Consider the following 17,440-nt stretch of genomic DNA (forward strand, 5'->3'; position numbering starts at 1 on the left):
TTATGTGTAAGTTCAGAACATCTCAGTCTAACAGCCAAATGTTAAATGAGGACTGGCATCACGTGAAGTGATGGTGTTTCTTTCTTGGAAGATGGGTATACTATTCGTAGTCATTTGTCATTTTAAATCAAAAGAGCAAGTGACAGCAGCTTTTTGAGTGACTTCTGCTTAGATGTTATAGAAGACAGGTTCTTCACCTCAAAGCATTTTAATACCACTGTATTAAAACTGACTGGCAGTCCAGCAGGAGTCAGACACTTATTTGAAGAATATATACCAGTCTCCATGGTTATAGTGAGGGGGTGGGGGCAGGATTATGTACCATTGTTTATTTAAAAGTATTTTAAGTTAGATGTAAACAAACCAACCTCTGGCAGTACCTGTTCCTTTTAAACAACCTTGCCTACCTTTGGGTGTTTAGTGTTCCTCAACAGAAATAGGGCTCCTGAATGACTATAATCACTATTTAAGCTATTAACACAGAACAGAGCTCAGTGGGGCTTACAGACTTACTTTTGAGTATACACTCACACTCCACTTGTGGACAACTTACATACTTAACACAGTTCATGATTTTACAGAAAATGATGTATTTCTCATTCCTCACTTTCATCCATAGATCTACTGAGATCAGTTGCTCCAACAATCCTTCCCAAGTACAGCCTGTGTTCAGATAAAACAGATAGCAAGGTTGAAACCAACAGAATCATGATCTACTGGTACCAGCATGGTTAGTTTTCCTACAGTATTCTAGCCCTAACCATGACAGTATATACACGTCATTATATACACACAATACAGACACATTCTTCCCAAATACTGTTACAAGGTGCTCTTAGCTTGAAATATGTATAATTATGCTGTTTTTGAATAGTTTACAAATTTACTACAGAAGGCATAAAAATGAAAATTTTGGTGCTTTAAAGCAGTTCCATGATTAAGTCATAAAAACCACCCCAGAAAATAGTTCCAGAGCATGCCCTTGTTCCATTATTGAAGGTATATGCAATGGCTGCAGTACAAGCTTACTTACCATGTAAGCGTAGTACTAGCCATTAGGATGAACATTTTCCATTCTTAATATAATCAACTTTTATACATTATCCAGCAGTGAAGATGTTTTCTTGCAAGTCATCATGCACTCTGTACTCGTCTTTCTCACTGGAAAGGATACAACTGACATATTTAACCTTCGCACCTTCACATTTGGATGCTGATGCTGACCGTGACAGTAACCCTGCCTGGGTCTGCTGGTGAAGATGTGGGCAGAATGACATTGTCAATATACCGACTTTATTGGAACAGATCCTTTGGAAAGAAGATTTTTTTGTGTGTGTGGGGGGGGGGGGGGGGGGGGGCACACAAGCAAACAAAAAAAAACAGAAAGAGACCCCACTATCTTTGAAGATCATTAGATCATTATTAATGCTTTCCTTTGCTCCCTTGAAGCACATCACTGTTCACTGGCATTTTTGTTTGTCCATCAAGTAGTTATTCCAGCCATTCATGCTTCTGACCTCAGCAAGTCATGTTAGAGAAGTCGGTCTATCCAAATCACGGTCAGACATACAGAGGCTTAAGCAAAAAGAGGACATCTGTGTAAACCTAGTATTAACTTTGTATCCAATCTCAAGAAGGTCAGCTTTGGATTATGGCAATAACTAAAACAAAAACTATCACAAAAGCATTTCCCTCTGTACATGACTTTTATTATTTACATAATACAATATAGCATAAATGCTGGATAGCACGATTATGTGCAATACATAAATATGAACTATCTGTACATGTTTCATATCTAATAACTCAATTGAAAGAACAACATTAAAGCAAAAACCTGATGCTTTTATTAGTGAAGTAAAAACTAAGACTGAACACTGCAATAAAAATCAGAAGTTCAGAAGTAGCGCCTTGTGTACATACGTATTTACAGATGAGAACAGGCATTACCACAACACTAGTCTAAACTGTACTTGTTTATATAAAAAACACAGGCTTCATACATCACAAAAAACCCTTCCATTATAACACAGAAGTGATATTACCAGACAAGCATCAGTGAAGTATACCGCCTTTTCTAGAGTTGTTATTGTACAATGCTGTAGATAATGCAGCCCATGCAATACACCCAAGAACACTACAGTCCTACACCCAAGTACAATTAAAAATGATAAAGCAGCCCTCCAAGAATGGTTCCAGCTACCACTTAAGTCTACAGCAGCCATGTTGGGTATGGTTTTCCATGCAGAATGGTGCAACTGTTACATTAAAACTAGAAAAAAATGTAATATTCTTTTGAACTCAGAACACATTGAACATAAGTAGTATATGAATAATAAACCGCTCTAATACTTTAGCAACTTACTGAGACACGTTGCTTGACAGAGCTGTTGTGGTATGTCTAAAAATGATGTAACTTGTGTTTTTTAAACCAATCTTACAATATGGTGCTACACAAGTTTTAGCTATGCAAGGAAAAGCAGACAATTCCATTGCAGGCCAGTTCTTAAGTTCGCAACAGGATACTTCCTTTGGGAACCTATTTTCGTGATTATAAAGTTAATGTGATCTGTTTCAAAACAGTTTTCTTCTCACATGTATCTGATTTTTTCTGTTTTTCCCTCAGCACAACTAAGTGGCTTTCTTAAATATGGCACTAACACTTACCCTACTGGAAAGGTAGACCCCTCTACACAGCTGACGTTCTGGTGGAAAACAATGGAGCATTGAAACTAAGACTAGAATGAGATATTGAATGATAGAAGTTGACTGCCAACCTTTTTGATGTATCCTTCTCCAAAACAGGCACATAACACTAGTCAAAGATTATATACCTCAAACAGACCTCAAAAGGCAGATCTGCTGCAAACATGCAGATAGCATACATCTGTTTGGCACACATGAACTAAAGAGTCTGTCCTCTGTGCATGTGTATTCCTGTGCAGGTTTCTGATCATCCAATTATATTCTGGGGAGGGCATATATGTTTCAAGGGCTGTATCTATCCAATTCTGCCTGTAACAAACACCCAAAGATTCTGAAATATCATTAAGACAGACGAGACTAAAAGTAAATCTTTGGAGAAGAAAGGAAAATGGTCATGCACCTGCTCTTCAATGTTTTCCTAGGATAGAATAAAAAAAAAAATCAGTCTTTTCACAAGCAGGTTAATTTATATTCTCTGGATTTTTTCAGCCACCACAACTGGGTTCTCTTTCCTGATTTTTGCTGCAGCTTCTGCTTTGTAATCATATGGGCAGTTATGCTTGTCAGAATAACGGTGAAGTCCACAAAATAAGTTTCCACATCGGCAGTCAAATCCTGTACAAAGAAAAAACACACACCATCACCAGGAAGCTTCATATTTAAGTAAGCTGTAAATTAAGGCCTTAGTCACTGCAGACAAAGGTGGCATGTTTGTCTGATACCCAGCATAAGAAAAATGAACTTTTCCTAAATACCAATTGTACTAAGTCGTTTGGATTTCAAATCAGCAGTAAGTTTAATGTTCACAGATATTTCATTAAGTCTAAACTAGTAAGAGGCAGCTATTCATACAGATCTGTTGAACACTGACAAAGTGTTCCCATACCTGTAAGGCCAACCTTCTTTCTGCACATGAAACATCTGTTCTTCTTTGGTTTGGGCAGTTCAGGAGCTCTCTCTTCACTCTGCGAAGTACTAGGCTGAGAAACTGATGGGCTTGGTTGGGTAACAACTGTTAAAGCAAGCAAAAGAAATAAAGGTTAATTTTCTCCCTTTCCTTCACTTCCCTAATGAAGTTCATTAGCAAGTATTTAGTTCTTAAGGATTAATTCCCCTTACTAAGACCCTAAAGTCCGTTGTCTGAAGTACTATACACACTAGTCTATGAACATGTAAATCAGGAATAAAGAGTTTTAAGGTACCCTACAAATTTCCCTTTCAGGTCTGCACAAGACACTGAGATTTTCCCCACAGTTCCACCAGCCAGAAAATTTAAGACACTTATCCATTATACCCATCCAAGTGCTAAGGGCTTGGGAAGCACTCCGCAAGTTCCACGTATGCTTAGTATTAAAAAAATCATATAATCAGGTACAGTTTAATCTAAAACAGTAACAACAGTTATGGTTAAAGTTGTTGAACAGACAGGATACCAGCAGACAATACAATTAACTGGAACATATTTTAGAAACTAACTAAATTTTCAGTAATGTGTTACTGTCAGAGTACTGGATTAGTCTGCCATTATACTTATGAAGTCAGGTGAACCAAAACCTGAAACAGTTAAACAAAACAGTTCCTAGCAAACTGATGATTCTAAGACAGATGCAGCAACAACGCACAAAATTCACAAGAGTCTCATTGAGACACTTTCAGTAACTTGAAGAATGAAGTACAGATTTTCACACTAAGCATCTGCATTCTTGTACTGAATTCAGTTTTAACATGCAAGCAGGTGGAGTCAAAATGACTCATTTTTCACTTGCCTTTTGTCATGAAAACATTCGGTCAAATCTGTGTTCTCTAAAGGATAAAATTTTGTCCTTTTATGGATCTGTTTAATATTTTCTCATCAAATAATTAAAAAACCCTTTCATTTTTATTTAATATCCTCTTTACAGACAACTGTCATGGAAGAAAACAGATATGCCCGTACACCAACTTTAACACATACAACTCATGAAGTCTGCTCTTAGCACAGTTAGCCTGAGTTCTCCCAGCTGTTATGACGACATCCATTGTTTTAAAATACAAGAAGCAAACTAGAAGATGCATTCCAGAATAAGTGGAGTACATAAGTCTTAAAGACACATTTGTAATCAATGTTACGCATTCAAATAGGGTTTCTTAGTCTAGATTTGTTTGCATCCTGTGAAAAGTGGAGTTTTCCAGACATAAAGAACTATTTATGTTTACTGTTTTTCTCTTTACTTTTATATGAATATTTAAGTTGCATTTGTATTATCATGTTCATATGTATAATAAAAAAATAATAGCTCACAATTAGCACTAACACCTAGAAAACCTCACAATTCACTGCACAAAACAGCCCTCAGCCAGGAGTTCACAGTCTAATCAAGGCTTAAAAGTGACAAGTTCTCAGAGGTAATAAGGAGCCCTCACTGCTCATACCCAGAAATGTTACACAGTAAGACAACAGCTACTGATATTCTCTTATAAGTAGCAACTCATATAATGACCCACTAAGGCCCTTCTCTACATTTTTGTCATCTTGCAGAGATTTTTCTAACAATTTAGGAAGTCCCTGATATTAAGTCCAAGGGTCACAAGATACTACAGAACTTGCACTATAATTTAGTACTGCTATCAGTACTTTTTGGAGTAATTTCTGCTACTGAATTTGTTGAGAAAACTTTTGTCTTTACAATTGATTATCATTTTCTAGATCAGCAGATATCATGCTCTGAGCTTGTCTTTAAACCCAAGGAAAGGAGCGTTTGGTATCAGTTAACCTATTCAAGAGCTTCTAACTAGAACAGGTTAAAACCCAGTGATACCACAAATAATGTAAACCTCTTGGATCCTAGGCACCTTAACTAACAGGCCTCAGCTATGGCATTAAAGAAAAATTGATACAACACCTCCCAACAAGTATGGCCAAACAAACTCCTTTTAGATTTGTTATACTGCTAAATAAAAAAAAGGGGAAAAGAAAAGCTAATCATAAGCCATTACAAATAAAAAAGAACAAAAATACTTCTGCACTCTGCAATTAGGCGTATAGCTAGCCAGAGGGAACCTTCATCTGCATCAGAACCAACTCATAGTATGAGCCATAGAAGGATGCATGCTGTTTCAATCAGATGAAAGAGAAAACGAAGGGGCAAATCAAGAGTGACTTAAGTAATTGAAGTCACTCACAGCATGAACCAAGAGAAAATGAAAACAAGAACAGGAACAACCTTTATCACTGCCTAACATGCTCACAAGGAAGTAAAAGTGCAAATGACAGCTTCCCAGGAATCACCAATGCATAAAGAAAAGTCTAGTAGATCACTCTGTGCCACTAAACAAACACATTTAAATCCACCTAAAGGAGAACATTATCAGCTACTACAGGTATGCTTCCTCCTCTGCATAAGGAAATTGTGACAAGTATTCACTGCCACACATGTCAGCACAGGATTATTTTCATTACTCCGAGTTCCTCAGAAACTGCAGAGGCCCATTTCCTGAATGGGCTGCGAATAGGATCCTTCAGTAAACTATATTCAGGAAAGAAGCAGAAGCAGTAGGCAATATGCAGAAACAGGCACTAAAAGGTCCCAATACAATAAGATAGGGAAGAGCTCCCTAAATCCAAATTAATAGAGCCAACATAAATTCAGTTACTGTCCTGACAACAGGTTGTCACAGAAGGCTTCCTTTGGCAGAGAAGCCAAATCTAACTGGGCAAGTACAACTCTAGTCCTCAATACATGAAGTTAATTTTATACTGTAAACCACATACTACAAAACACCAGGTGAGAACACTAAATGTTTGCCATACAATCACCATGGCTTAACTGGACTCACTGCATCAAGACTTGGGATAGCTTCTTTCACACATAGCCTGAACATCAGATGCATCTTTACAGAAGGAGTGTGGGAACAGTGAAGTTAGCCACACGCCACAGCATGTTCTACCCAACCTGCGCATGGAGGCGTCCTACAAAAAGGAAACAAAGCTCTTCTATGACCAAGTTATTAACCCTCAGTGACTTATACTCAAAAGTGACAACCACTTAAATAACTAGATTTTCAAAACTAACAGTAGTTTTGCTAGTATCAACCAACATGGCTGCTGCAGAAGAGCATACCTACTGCAGGTATTTTTCCGCTGAGACCTCTCCACTGAGAGAACGAATCTGCCACTTTTCACTTGAACAAAACCTGATAAAAATAAAGTAATACCACTCTTCAACCCTCCCTATACTACAAGCAACCAGAAGAGCATACCAAAGTAACATGAAGCTTCTTCTGACCATACATAAATTAACCAAAAATAAGATCCCAACAGCTTAGACTGCATAACTGCCAAGGTATTAGCAAGTAGAAAGCATGGCAGTGGAGCAAAGCAAGTCTTGAAAGGATAAAATAGAACTGTTTTTAACATCCTGACTTCATGACACTAACCCCATTGGCCACCACAGAAGAACTTACAAAAGTTAGAACAGAAAAAAATAAACTCAAAAGTCATCAGGAAGACAGACTGCACTTCTGCAGTATCAGAGCAGAAACTACAAATTATTACAGCCTTGTATTGCATTTTACATACAAAGGGCTTGTATGTAAAATTTGAGTCTGAAAAAATGGACGGTACTTATTATGCTCTATTTATGCTGTATCAAGCTTCTTGAGAGTAAATACTTTATTTTTCAGAAACCACAGCTGCTATGGCAATCTAAGTGCTCATGATGAAAGGCTGAAGAATAAACACCATTTTTAATTTCATGTCAAAGAAAGGGGATGAACATATTATGCAGCACGTAATTTATCTCCCACGTACCCAACTAACAGGCACATGGAATATCTTTACCACTGCATTAATACAACATAATGATAGCCCAGTTTAAATATCACACAGAAATACACTTTAATTTGGACACCATGAAGGCTTGATCTTTGACGTATACCTCTGTTAAAAAGATTAAATAACATTCTATCAGCAACAAGCACAGGACCACTTTCCAAGGTATACAGCTTCAAGACTTCCAAGAGATTACTGATTACATTTCTGAATTATTTCAAGCAGGGATATCTACTGGTGCTATAACAGACATGGGAAATATGAAGATGAACTAATTATTTTGAACATAAGTTATGTCAGATAATTTTACTGACAGCCACAAAGGAACTATCTACAGATAACAACACGGTTATATACTATAAGCATTTGTGAAGCCAAGTCAGAATTAACAAGGCAGTTATTGAAACATAACATTTAGACACCATCTCAAGCCTACCATATTTCATAAGCTAGCTGTCTATTCGGCATCTTACAATATTATCTGTGACACACTGTATACATCACAGATAAAACACAGTGACTTTATCTACAATGCAAGTTAGGGCAACGCATAGCAGGGTCTGAACCTGAATGCCGGACAGCTGTAAAATAATTAATCAGATTGGCTTTTTAGAGTCAAAAGACAAGTAAGCCAATCACTATCTTCCACTGTCTTCTGAAGCTCATTAAATACCAACTTCAAGAACAGAACGGGTAACCTACAACATGGACGGAATTAGACCTTAAGTTAGCAGTACTTGGGTATTTTTAAAATAAGTATTTTAAACGAGACCATGACTTACATCAATTCAATTTCCTATTCACTTTTTTTTTTAAAGGCAGTGCTACTCCATAGCTGCGGTTTCACAGAAAGAACTTACCACACTCTACTCCCTAAAACGAAGCTATTACTGGGTTAAAAAACCAAACCACACCAAGTCTGTTTACCATGCTGATACTAATTATGTCTGGTAACACTTACAGACCCGACAGGAGACTCATCACTGAACAAGGTAACTGACCTGCAAAACCACAAAAAATGCTAAAACTATGCTGCAACTCAAAACAACATGATTGTTTAAACATACTTGTTTTCAAAACAGTTTGCTTTTAATGCTTAATATGTAGCTCAGTTCACTCTCGTATGTATTTCTTATTTCTACTTGTATACCTACTAAAACAAAACAAGTTTCTTAAGGAAGGGCTCCAGCATGCCTCACCAACTTGGTAAGTATATTGTTCTGATTACCACAAAGAAGGAAAAAGTTCGCTAGGTTTTGAATTTAATTCCTGTAACACAGCATGGAGGAAAAAACCAGCTGTGAATCATATTTCTAGAATGCTTTGGGTAAATCCCAACGTTAAAGACTGTGCTAGAATTCAATCCTTACTAAGGAATGTAAACGCATATCAAAAGCTTATAAAAATATTATTAAGTAGTGCCCACTTATGAATTGGAGTTTGGAAGTAAAGGGATTTAGGTTTCTCTGACTTGTGAGCAGTTCATTATATAAGCAGCTGAACTGAACACACCACAATTCAACTCTGAAATTACAAACAATAAAGCTGAACTAAGAATTACAAGTTATAAGAATATATAGCATGATAGATATTAATTACAACCAACTGGGTCAGTTACATCTGCCACGTATTTCTTCTCCCTTCAATTCTTAAGACATGGTTGTCTTAAAACTTGATTTGTCTGAATGAAAATCCAGGTTGACACTTCAACCTGGGAAAACAAATTAAGCAAAATAAGAACTTAATGTTTTATTGTTCTCAACCACAGCAACTTCTGAAGTCTGATGCTTCAATTCTATCAGCAAACAAGTACAACTTCACACTATAGTTAAAAAAAGTCAATTGACCAGATGTCAATAACAGATATTTATTACATTCTGGCTTCCAAGGGAAATATCAAAAAATTTCAATTTCTAATTAAAATCTGGCAGAAGAGAACACAACTTGATGCCGTTGAAATGTTAAAGGGAGAAAGACCTACTTTACTTGAAGGCTACACTGTTAGTTCACGATCTACTACTATCTGATAAACAGTTACAAAATTCAGACTGTGCTTAAACTAGACCATGTTTTCATTAGCAACTACATGACTGTGGCATTTTCTTAGAGAATTACACCTCCCAGAAAGCATTAGCTTTGCTGTTATGAGGTGACATGAATTATTTATTCTTTATTATTGTTTCCTCCTCAGGAAGAAAGAACAGCACACACAAGAAGTTGCAGGAAAAAGGAAAAGAAGAAAAATGCAACCAGTCCAGACATGACAGGGATTCTAAAGTCCAGGCCAGACTCTGTGGCATGCAACATCTGGAGATCGACATACCATTGAATACACCAATTTGTGAATCTTACATATCCAGCAAACCCCAAGAATAATACATAAGGACACTATCCTATGCTGTCTACAATCTGTGCCAAACCTTAACACTTAAGAGGAAACTTAGCACTTCACAGAAGTTGAGGCCGTTTCAAAGATTTATGGGTATCACAGCATCACAGGCTGCTCTGGATTGGAAAGGACCTTTAAAGACCACCTGGTTCCAACCCCCATGCCATAGGCACTCTACCCTTCCCAGGAGACCAAGTAGCCCAAAGCCCCATCCAGCCTGGCTTTGAACACCTCCAGGGATGGGGCATCCACAGCTTCTCCGGGCCATGTTTTCCAGTGCCTCAACACCCTCACTGTAAAATGTTTCTTCCTTATGTCCAATCTAAAACTACTCTTTCAGTTTAAAACCATTACTCCTTGTCTCATTCACTACATGCCCTTGTAAAAAGTCTCTCCACCTTTTTTTATTATAAGCCCCCTTTAAGTGGGGAAAGGCTGCAACTAAGGCAGGCAGTTCTGTTCCAGAACTTTTGTTCCTCAGACACATTTAAGTTCTGTGGTAGTTTTTCCACTGACATCTATACCAGCTTGTGACAGCTTTGTAGCTTGTTTCAACCTGCAAGATTATTTAGAACAATACATAAGTCTCTTTAGTTGAGCTTTTGGATTTTTCTCCCCTTTTCTAATCAACCAAGTGCTGTGTGACACTAGCTAACATACAGTTCACTTGTTAAGGAAAAAACAGGTGCTATGTCAACAGAAACTGGAGATTGCCCTTTACACCTGGCAAAAGGACTAACTCCTATTTATCGGCAGTTCTAGTAAGAGTAAATTCACTAGTACTTCACTACCGCTACCATTTTATACATTCCTCTCTTTCTTGACACCGTTTCAGATAGGAATTCTTAAAAAGGATGCATGTGTTTATAAAAATAACTTAAGACTCTTACCTACAGTTACCTACAGAAAGTCTACTTATATACAAAATTAATAGTTGTAAAAAATCCCTTCTGTGAGAAACTAAGTTGTGTTTTTGCAGCAGAGAACTAATTTTCTGTATTCAAAGGTAGTTGTGTAGTCATAGCTACTTATCACTTCTCCTTGTTAAGTGGACAGTAGAAGGCCGCACTGTTCCAAAATAAGGTAGAAGCTTGAGAAAAACAGGATGAGCAGTGTGGGAACAGTAAAACAAAGATCACAAGTTCTCAAAACATAAGAAAGGAGAAAAAACGGAAAAAGAAATTAAAGGGTTGAAGGAAAAAATTGTACGTATATGGTATAGAGGAGCATGGAGTAGCTTGTGAACCTGTAGTACTCAACGAATGATGAAACAGTGGAAGTGATCAGGTGTTGGGTAATAGGGAACAAAAGGTTATGATTTGTTTACTAATATGTGCTCCTAATTGGCAGGACACCTTCCATTGCAATCGCGAATAAAATAGCTTCACAGAAGATCCTGTCTGAAGAAACTTTGAGATTTTTCTCACACTTCTCAGTCTGTACATAAAGTGTTTTTTTCTTGGCTTTAGCTCTCACAGAATCTTAACTTAGCATGTTTTATTGCAAATGCAAACTCCTTTCTACAAATAGTAAGCAATTAAATATCAGATGTTGCTGTGGTCATTTTTGTGGCAAAGATTAGCTAAAAATCATTTTTATATGGTATTGAGAAGCATCTTCTGCATTTTTCATCCCGCTGAGTTCAAAACTGAGAAAATTAATTTTGTCTTCAGTTTAAGTGAACAAAGTTGCAACCAAACTTCAGCTTCCAATGATTTAAGACTGTTCACAACTGCTAAGTTAAATCAAAAAAATGTGGACATATAGGTATTGAACAAGTGCATTAAGATATCCATTTGAACCAACCAATACATGAATTCAGCCACTCACTTGCAAGTATGGAAGCAGTACCTTCCTGACTCCCTCCAAGAAGTTTATACTTCAAACTTTGAACTAACTACTACAGCTACAACCTTCCAGTAGGAGAATAAAACTTCTGAACTTCAGATTCACTCCCAGCAACTAAGGCTTTAAGCATCCTACATTCACAGGACAATGCTTTGGTTATACCTACAGATTACTCAGGTTCAAGAGCCTTTAACAGTTTTTGTTAGTATTTTTAAACCATGTATTCCCTCCACCCACTCTCATTCCTCTGTAGAACAGAATTCTTAAGAACTCCACTCTCTAAATGCAACAAGACATTTTGACCACCATGAGTCAGCAGGAATTGCGCTGCTAGATTATAAACAGAAATCTCAACACTGACTTCAAAACTGACCACCTTGCCATCATGTAATTTCAGAGTGCCTTACTTTAAAAATAAATAAATGAAAGCTTGGAAGCGAAAACTACCTTCACAGGTGTAAACTTCTTTGTTACTAACATCAAACATGGACAAAAAAATATATTCTATCACTGGTTATTTTTCTTGATTCCAAGGGGAGAGTACTCAAAATGCATCTTTAACAACCACCTTAACAGCTCCTCAAGACCACCACTACAATGCGAGATATCTCCTCAGGAGAAAGTAAACCATCAGCCTCTTAAGTCACCAGTGGTACCCAGTGTTACGCTGCAAACATACCTGGCTCAGTCTCTGTTTTCGGTGTTACTTTTTCCTCTCTTGAAATGCTCATTTCTGTCATTTGCTGCGTAACAGGCAAAGCGGCAACAGGCACATTTCTGTTTATGTACAGTGAAACATGTAATTTTACATTAGTTTTGAGTACATAATAAAAGCTTAAGTTGTCCAAACCCATCAATAAACTACCTGTTTAATTACTACTAATACATGTTGCTGACCTCTGCTTCTACCATCTTCAAAACACATTTTGGACTCTACTTTAGTTCCCCCTAGAAGAAAATAGTCAAATCTGCAGCAAAGTACTTCTCCAGATAAACTGAAAATGCAGCAGCCCAACACCAAAAATTTTAATCACTTGTCATTTATAAATATTCATAAAGCACTGTCAGGTACACTGTCCCCTTTTGCTCTGCAGAAATTCAGTGCAGTAGGCCAAAATTACTGCCAGCCTTTAACTTGCTACACACTCACAAGCTCATTCAAACTCAAAACAATACTTTCAACTTACCTTGATTTTTCAGATGTGCTGCCAGCAGCACCTTCACAGTTGTTTAAGCTAGTAGTATCTGCTCTCTGTACAGATGCAGAGTCTGAGGTAGGGCTGTTTGAACCACTGGCTGTTCCTATATAACAAGGATTTGAAAAGCCATTTAGAAATGAGTTGTAGAATACATTAGTCAAATATTCTTGTACACAGTTATGAACTGTTCACAAGAATATACTGCACACATTATTCATTATACTGCACGTTACTTCTTACTTACAAGACAAACTACACTGCTAGCAGCCAAAATACAGAGATTGTACAACAATATACTTACACTGAAGGGAAGTGGAAAAGAAAACTAAAGGTGGACCTTGACACACTACACAAATACATTTTTATTTTTGCTATGTTTAAAGTAGTATTCTCTTTAACATTCATTATTTTAGCACACAGCCTTAAGAAGTTCTTATGAAATGTGTTCTGGGATTCTTCTTCATCTGTATGTTTTAGTTAAAAAAAGACTGCACCAACAATTAAAAAAAACCACACACACTGGACACCCTTACCCATTGGGCTGATTCTGCCATTATTCTGCTGTCGCTGAAGATGCTCTTTGTAGCAAACAGAACACATCCCATTTGTCCTAGGATTTCCATAAAATCCACATCCTGTACTACACAGCATGGGCCCTGGGGTCTGGTTTGTCTCCTGAGTCATCTCGATGCTGTAAATAAAACCAAGAACTGCATTAGGAGCTGGCATGTCACCAAAATCAATTACAGGGTTACAGAGTTAAAGTATGCCTGCTCACCCTGCCCCCAAAAGGTGATATCAGCATTCTTAAAGAGGTTTATATGGACATTAATATACCATTCAATACTGCAATTGTATTGCTAAGTAACATCATTATGAACCTTCAAGGGAAGAAAAAGTACTTCTCAGTAATCAGTATAACAACAATGTGCTTGTTGGACACAGATGTGTGTGCAGGTTGCGAACAAATTCAACGTAATGGCAAAAACAGCCCTTTATTAACAACTTAACATTAATGTGCATATGCAGAATAAGCAAGACCAAACTTGTATCTACCAAATAACTGTGGCAACTAACATAGCTTAGTTTTTCAGGCTCCATCAGGAGAACCCCACCTTTTCAGTAATGTTGATCTTGCATCATTTTGATGCTAGTTCCACTAATAGGAGGTCTGATTTGCACAATATACTTATTAAAAGGAAGAGTAAAAATCCCTTAAGTATTGGCAACAGCCATTAATCTGTATTCCTATCTTTAGGAAGAGTTTCCAAAACAAGGCCTTGAATACTCCTCAGGTTGTGTATGAAAGCTGATACTCGGTATTAACTGGCAACAACATGTGTACAACAGGCTCTTCAACAGAACCTAAACAGCGTTTCTGAAGTAAGCTTAGACCTGATCTTACTCTTCCAAAGAAAAGAAAATCAACAACTTTAGGCTGCTGGATTCATTCTATCACGTTGCCAGTTAAATCCTTCGTCTTAATAAAGTTACAGCGAGACTTTTGAACCTTCCAAATGTAGACAACACTAACTCTGCCATGCACTGCAGTTGCTAGGAACAAAAATACTTCACCTTCACTGTTGGTTAACCTCTGCAAAGCAAGGTTAGTAGAAAAACTGATATAGCAACCAAATCCTTCATTCCCAAGGGCAACAAAAGTAGAGCATGGCAATCAAGCAATCTACTACAAATTGAGGACACACAAGAATACTGCACTTGTCCTCCCAAGATTTAGAAGAAGCACTATACATGGCACTTGGGAAGATTTATGTTAGTGTCATCTCTTGATGACTATCTTCCTACTCAGGAGCACACATAATAATGAAAGATACTTGACCACTTGATGTTTGTGAGAACTCAAAAGTGTCAAAAACAGGTTTACTGCACTGTACAGAAAAAATGCTTACAATTCAGAAACACCACACTGCAATTAGTAAACTTAGATTTCAATAGTATGATAACTGCAACTAAGGGCAAAGCAATCTTTGTTTAGTTAAACTAAATTTCTGGAAAAAAAAGTAAATCAGTAACAGGAGATGAACAAGTAAAATTAATCTGTTTGTCTGCAGGTGATCACGGGACCTCATTTCTCCAGGTATAGATAGCTGTATAGGTACAGGTAGTCCTGCAGAACAGCTTCACGCTTGCTCTGATAGAACACGTTATGGATTTACAGCCACACACCCCAGCCGAGGAATCAGCACAAATTATGACCAAACTAGAGAAATCAAAACAAGCAAACAAAAACACAACCTTACCTACATTGCAGGTTTATGCTTATCTAAAGCAAAGACCCTACTTCTGCCCTCCTGGTAAGCAGGTAAGCTCAAAGAGTTATCAAATACGCTGCCACCATCAACCTCACTTTCAAATTAACACGCTGTTTCACCACTCACTAAACCTATCTTTAGGTGCTAATGCTGTTTTTTAAAACATTACAAACAACAGTCTTCACAGCTCCTTTGTCAGCACCTTCCCCCACTACTTGAAACACATGCCCCTGATCTTAAAGGTCAAGCTGTTGTCCAGCCCTTTACAAACGGTGCTTTTTAGGCTCCTGAAGAAGGTCCGAGTGTCACTTGTTTCTTCTAAAAGAAAGCATCACCAGTAGGCAAACAGTTATAAGGCACCTACCCGAAGCGAGTCTGCTATCCACCACACTAGATTTGGCTGTATAACCTCCTGAACCGACAACAGCAAAAGCGAGGGTTTCAGACGAGGCAAATCCCACGCTTCTCCAACCAGTCCTCCCCTGCTGGACCTCTCCTTGGAGTACCAGCAGCGATCTGACGGCTTCCCCCGGACCGAGCCCTACTCCCCTGGAAAACCAGCTCCTGATGCCATCACATGCGCCTGCCCGCCTGCCGTAGCATTTCTCAGAAGCGCGGGTCACATGCGGGAGCGCATTAGCTTCCGCCTGTCACAAGGCTGCAATGTGACAGGCTGAGCCACAGGCTCAGACACAAAACCCCGTCAACAGGGGCCTCTGAAATCAGCTTCTATTTATATCTCCGAAGGCTGCCAACTCCTACACAGCCCACAGAGCCGAGGCAGCCGAGCATACACCCACTGCGAGGGGAAAATATAAAATCCGATTAGCACGACGCCGGCTTCCTTTCCAGAGGGAGGGCCGAGCGCGGAGGCTTCATTTCGGCCGGGAAAATGCAGCATCACGAGCCAGGCGCCTCCAACAGCCATTTTCATCCCCAGCTGGCAGCAGGGGCGGCGGGCAGCGGGCCTGACAGATGACCAGAGGGTCACGAAAACACCTCCCAACAAAGCTCTTGGGGGGGGGAGGGGGGGGGTTACGGCCAGGCTGTTTCCCTTTGTGGGGGATAGAATACGATGATTTTATTGTGCCTCCAAAGTGAGCGAGTGGTGCTCCCCGGGGCTCCACGAGGCCGAAGGGGGATGTTTTGCTCGGCGTGTGAACCGAGCGCCCCCGCGGTCCCCCAGCCGAAGCACGCACACCCACACACACACCCGTATGGAGAAACCCGGGGGCTGCCGACCCTGCAGCAGACGGGCCGCGATTTAAAACGCCGCCCGGGCCCAGACAAAAGGCACGGCAGCGCCAGGCGCTCAGCGCCCCCCCCCCCCTCACACCCACCCACCCCCCGCCGCACAAAGCCCCGCGGGCGGCCGGGCCGAGGACCAGGATCCCCAGCCTGGGGGGGGGGGGGGGGGGGAAGGGCCGCGCCGTGCCTCGCAAAGCCCTGAGTCACGGCCGGGCCGCGGCCGCCCCATTGTCTGCGGCGGGGCCGGCAGGGAGCGGGCTGGAACCGAAGGGTGAGGCCACCTCCCGTGCCCCGTGCCCCAGCTCGCCCCCCGGCGCCCCCCCCTACCTGGTCGCGGCGGGGGCCGGGTGCCCCGCGGCGGGCTCGTCGGGTGGCTGCGGGCCGCTGCCGGCAGGGCGAGGGGCGCGGAGCAGCCGCCGCCGCCGGTTCCCTCCTTTGTTCCCGCAGCAGCCGCGGCCGTCGGGGCAGCGGCGCCGGCGCGAGGCGAGGCGCGCGCGGCGCGAGGGGCGGGCGGCGGGAAGGAGCCGGCGGGCGCGGGGCGGGGACGAGGAGGAGGAGGAGGAGGAGGAGGAGGAGGAGGAAGAAGGGGAGGGGGCGGGGCCCGCCCGCTGGCGGCGGCTCCGCCTCCTGCCGTCCCGCGCCGAGGCACGCCGGCGGGGCATGCGCGCTGCCGCGAGGAGGAGGGGGGGAAACGGGGAGTGGGAGGGGAGGGGCAGAGCCCCGCCCCCTGCGGTGGCGTCACAGAGGCACGCGCGGAGTCGGTCGGTTGGAGCCCACCCCCCCCCCGGTTAGGGAGGGGGCGGCGGCTGGGGGCCTCGTGAGGGGCTCCGCCGGGCGCTGGTGTGCAGCGCGCCCGCCGCGTCGGGGCTGGTCGCCCCCCCTCTGACTCGACGCGGCCCGATCCGGCCCGACGCCCCAGCCCCGGTCTGAGCCCCACGCGTCAGCGGTTCCTTCCCCGAGGACCTCC

At 41.0% G+C, this 17,440-nt stretch overlaps 1 protein-coding gene across 2 annotated transcripts; it reads right to left on the reverse strand.

The window, feature by feature from the left end:
* Positions 1–1,687: 1,687 nt before the first annotated feature.
* On the reverse strand, positions 1,688–17,006 carry ZFAND5 (zinc finger AN1-type containing 5). Of its 2 annotated transcripts, none has more exons than XM_066988122.1 (6): positions 16,801–17,006; positions 13,486–13,643; positions 12,941–13,055; positions 12,433–12,530; positions 3,593–3,718; positions 1,688–3,321 (listed from the first exon to the last, which is right to left on the reverse strand). In XM_066988122.1, the coding sequence occupies exons 2-6, from the start codon at positions 13,634–13,636 to the stop codon at positions 3,173–3,175; spliced, it is 639 nt and encodes a 212-aa protein (XP_066844223.1). In that variant the 5' UTR covers positions 13,637–13,643; positions 16,801–17,006; the 3' UTR covers positions 1,688–3,172. The 2 variants fall into 2 exon arrangements, with proteins under 2 accessions (XP_066844223.1, XP_013049971.1); XM_013194517.3 differs by lacking the exon at positions 16,801–17,006 and adding an exon at positions 15,590–15,893.
* Positions 17,007–17,440: the final 434 nt, after the last annotated feature.

This window comes from Anser cygnoides, chromosome Z, assembly GCF_040182565.1.
Source record: "Anser cygnoides isolate HZ-2024a breed goose chromosome Z, Taihu_goose_T2T_genome, whole genome shotgun sequence".
NCBI lineage: Eukaryota > Metazoa > Chordata > Aves > Anseriformes > Anatidae > Anser > Anser cygnoides.

Coding starts and splice junctions, on each gene's coding strand:
- ZFAND5 (XM_066988122.1), bottom strand. CDS start 13,636: ATGACTCAGGAGACAAACCAGACCCCAGGGCCCATGCTGTGTAGTACA. Junction 13,056..13,485: donor TGGCAGAATCAGCCCAATGG/GTAAGGGTGTCC, acceptor CTTGTTATATAG/GAACAGCCAGTGGTTCAAAC. Junction 3,719..12,432: donor GAAAACAGAGACTGAGCCAG/GTATGTTTGCAG, acceptor TTGCTTTAACAG/TTGTTACCCAACCAAGCCCA.